General features: G+C 30.0%; 1 protein-coding gene across 1 annotated transcript in view; it reads right to left on the minus strand.

The window, feature by feature from the left end:
- Positions 1-111: 111 nt before the first annotated feature.
- Positions 112-2,008, minus strand: part of LOC108764728 (UPF0764 protein C16orf89 homolog) — a 7,466-nt gene continuing 5,569 nt past the window's right edge. Inside the window, exons 4-7 of the mRNA XM_018513078.1 lie at positions 1,469-1,767; positions 1,178-1,319; positions 596-698; positions 112-334 (exon numbers count right to left, since the gene is read on the minus strand). Of these exons, the coding sequence (XP_018368580.1) occupies positions 193-334; positions 596-698; positions 1,178-1,319; positions 1,469-1,767 (686 nt within the window). The 3' untranslated portion in view covers positions 112-192. The remainder of the gene's footprint in view (positions 335-595; positions 699-1,177; positions 1,320-1,468; positions 1,768-2,008) is intronic.

Raw genomic sequence — 2,008 nt, forward strand, 5'->3', positions numbered from 1 at the left:
CCTTTTTGGGACACCCTGTATGTATGTATGTATATATATATATATATATATATATATATATATATATAACAAAAGATATTTTTTCTTGTAAAAAATTATGAAGTTGTAATTGTAAAGAACTTCAACAAAAAAATTAGATCTGCAAAACAATAGAAAGAAACATCAGATATAAAAGCGCTCCATATAAATAGTTTAAGGCTGACTAAGAGCATTTTCTATATTTTCCCGAATAAATACGGCAAGACTCGCGGCAGCAAGACTTGTCGTATGATTGTCACATCCAAAGTCGGTTATGGACGATGATCGCCGAGTGATTCGATGTTCGTTAGAAAATCTGAAACATTTAACATAACATTCATTTACGATATGTTTCTTACAAAATATTTAGTAAATATACTTGTAGAATCTTTAACATGAATACATTAAATACACGTATAATGCATTCTAATTGGCTGAAGTCAACATATTTATATATTATTGCAATTATACGTTTTATATTAACTGTAATAATTGCGACGTGATGAAATATTGTAATTGCATAATTAGAATATGTATCTCTATAAAAAAAATATATTTTTAATGCATAGGCAATTACTCGATTACACCAAAACAGCCACTCCAATGAGGCCAACTCAGTATTGTATCTTCATAATGTTTATCGACGAATTCATAGTAACCTTCCATGCCGCATAGAACAACTAAAAAGATAAAAAAAGGTACGCAATATTTTTCATATTTTGTTTATATATGTACAAACTTTCTTTTTATTTAATTCTTTCATTACGAAAAACAAATATATATATATATATATATATATATATATATACACGCTCAATTGTCAATGGAAAATTCGTATACATATATACAAGCATGTTGCATCCCGACAAAAATAAAAATTGAAGTGTAAATAAAATGCAAAAGGAAAGTCACAGAAGAATTTAAACGAAATTTCTAGGAGGTGGAAATTGAGACAACGAGAAGCTTATATCTTTTTTTATGTTCTGTTATCTCAATTTTTGCCTCCTAGAAGCTCTGTTTACGCTTTTATCACTTTTTCCTTCGATTTACTTCAATTTTTATTTTCACCAGAGCACGTATAGTCAGTTTATGTATGAAACATGAGCAATTAAAGAATTAATATATAAAATATAAATATTTTTATTGCTCGCACGATTACCTTGCTCCAACATGAGATCTCGCGTAACGTTTGGGAAGTTCCACGCTTCGAGATTAATGAGATCCTGAAAGATCCTGGTACAATACGTGGATACCAAAGAGGAGAGCGATGCCGTTTTGTCGATGACCTCCTCGCATCCCAGCTAAAATCGATTTCTTTTTATTAATCAAACTTGGAGGTAAACGTAAAAATGCCCGAAAAAGATTTCCTCTCTTTTTTTTCTCGTGAGCGTAATACACGCATATGTAATATAAATGTACGATGTAATAATTAAGTTTTTTAGCCTCTTACTACTTTAGCAACTTGAACGATGAGCAATCTGTGCGTAAGAGGATATCCGGTAGTATCGTCTTCCTTTATCAATGTTGCGACACAAGCAACAGGAATTTCACATTCCTCCTTTAAACTGCTACGCATTATTTCGATTAAACATTGATCGCTTTCCGTTTCAGTAGGTGTTCCATGCCATATTGATCGAACAATTTCCTGATAGTTTAATAATCGACGAGGAAGAGATCTCGATTTTGAAAAAACTTTCGTCCACGATATAGGTTTTATCCACTGATTGGGATTGTTTAAAGTCGATAGCACTGTAAAACTTTAGACTTCACAAAACCTGACCGATACGTAATAAGCAGTGGCAAATTTCAATTTTGAAGAATTATTAATTTAATTAAAAATACTTAAGTTTAAAGGTGCAAATTGTTAAAAGCAATATTTTTAGCGTCTCAAATCTATTTTCTACTTTTTTCTTTTAAAGAACCCGGAAAAAAATATTTTATATATGATTATATAAAATTATATAAAAATATATATAATTTTATATAATTG

The sequence above is a fragment of the Trachymyrmex cornetzi genome, unplaced genomic scaffold (assembly GCF_001594075.2).
Source record: "Trachymyrmex cornetzi isolate Tcor2-1 unplaced genomic scaffold, Tcor1.1 scaffold45, whole genome shotgun sequence".
In the NCBI taxonomy this organism is placed as follows: domain Eukaryota; kingdom Metazoa; phylum Arthropoda; class Insecta; order Hymenoptera; family Formicidae; genus Trachymyrmex; species Trachymyrmex cornetzi.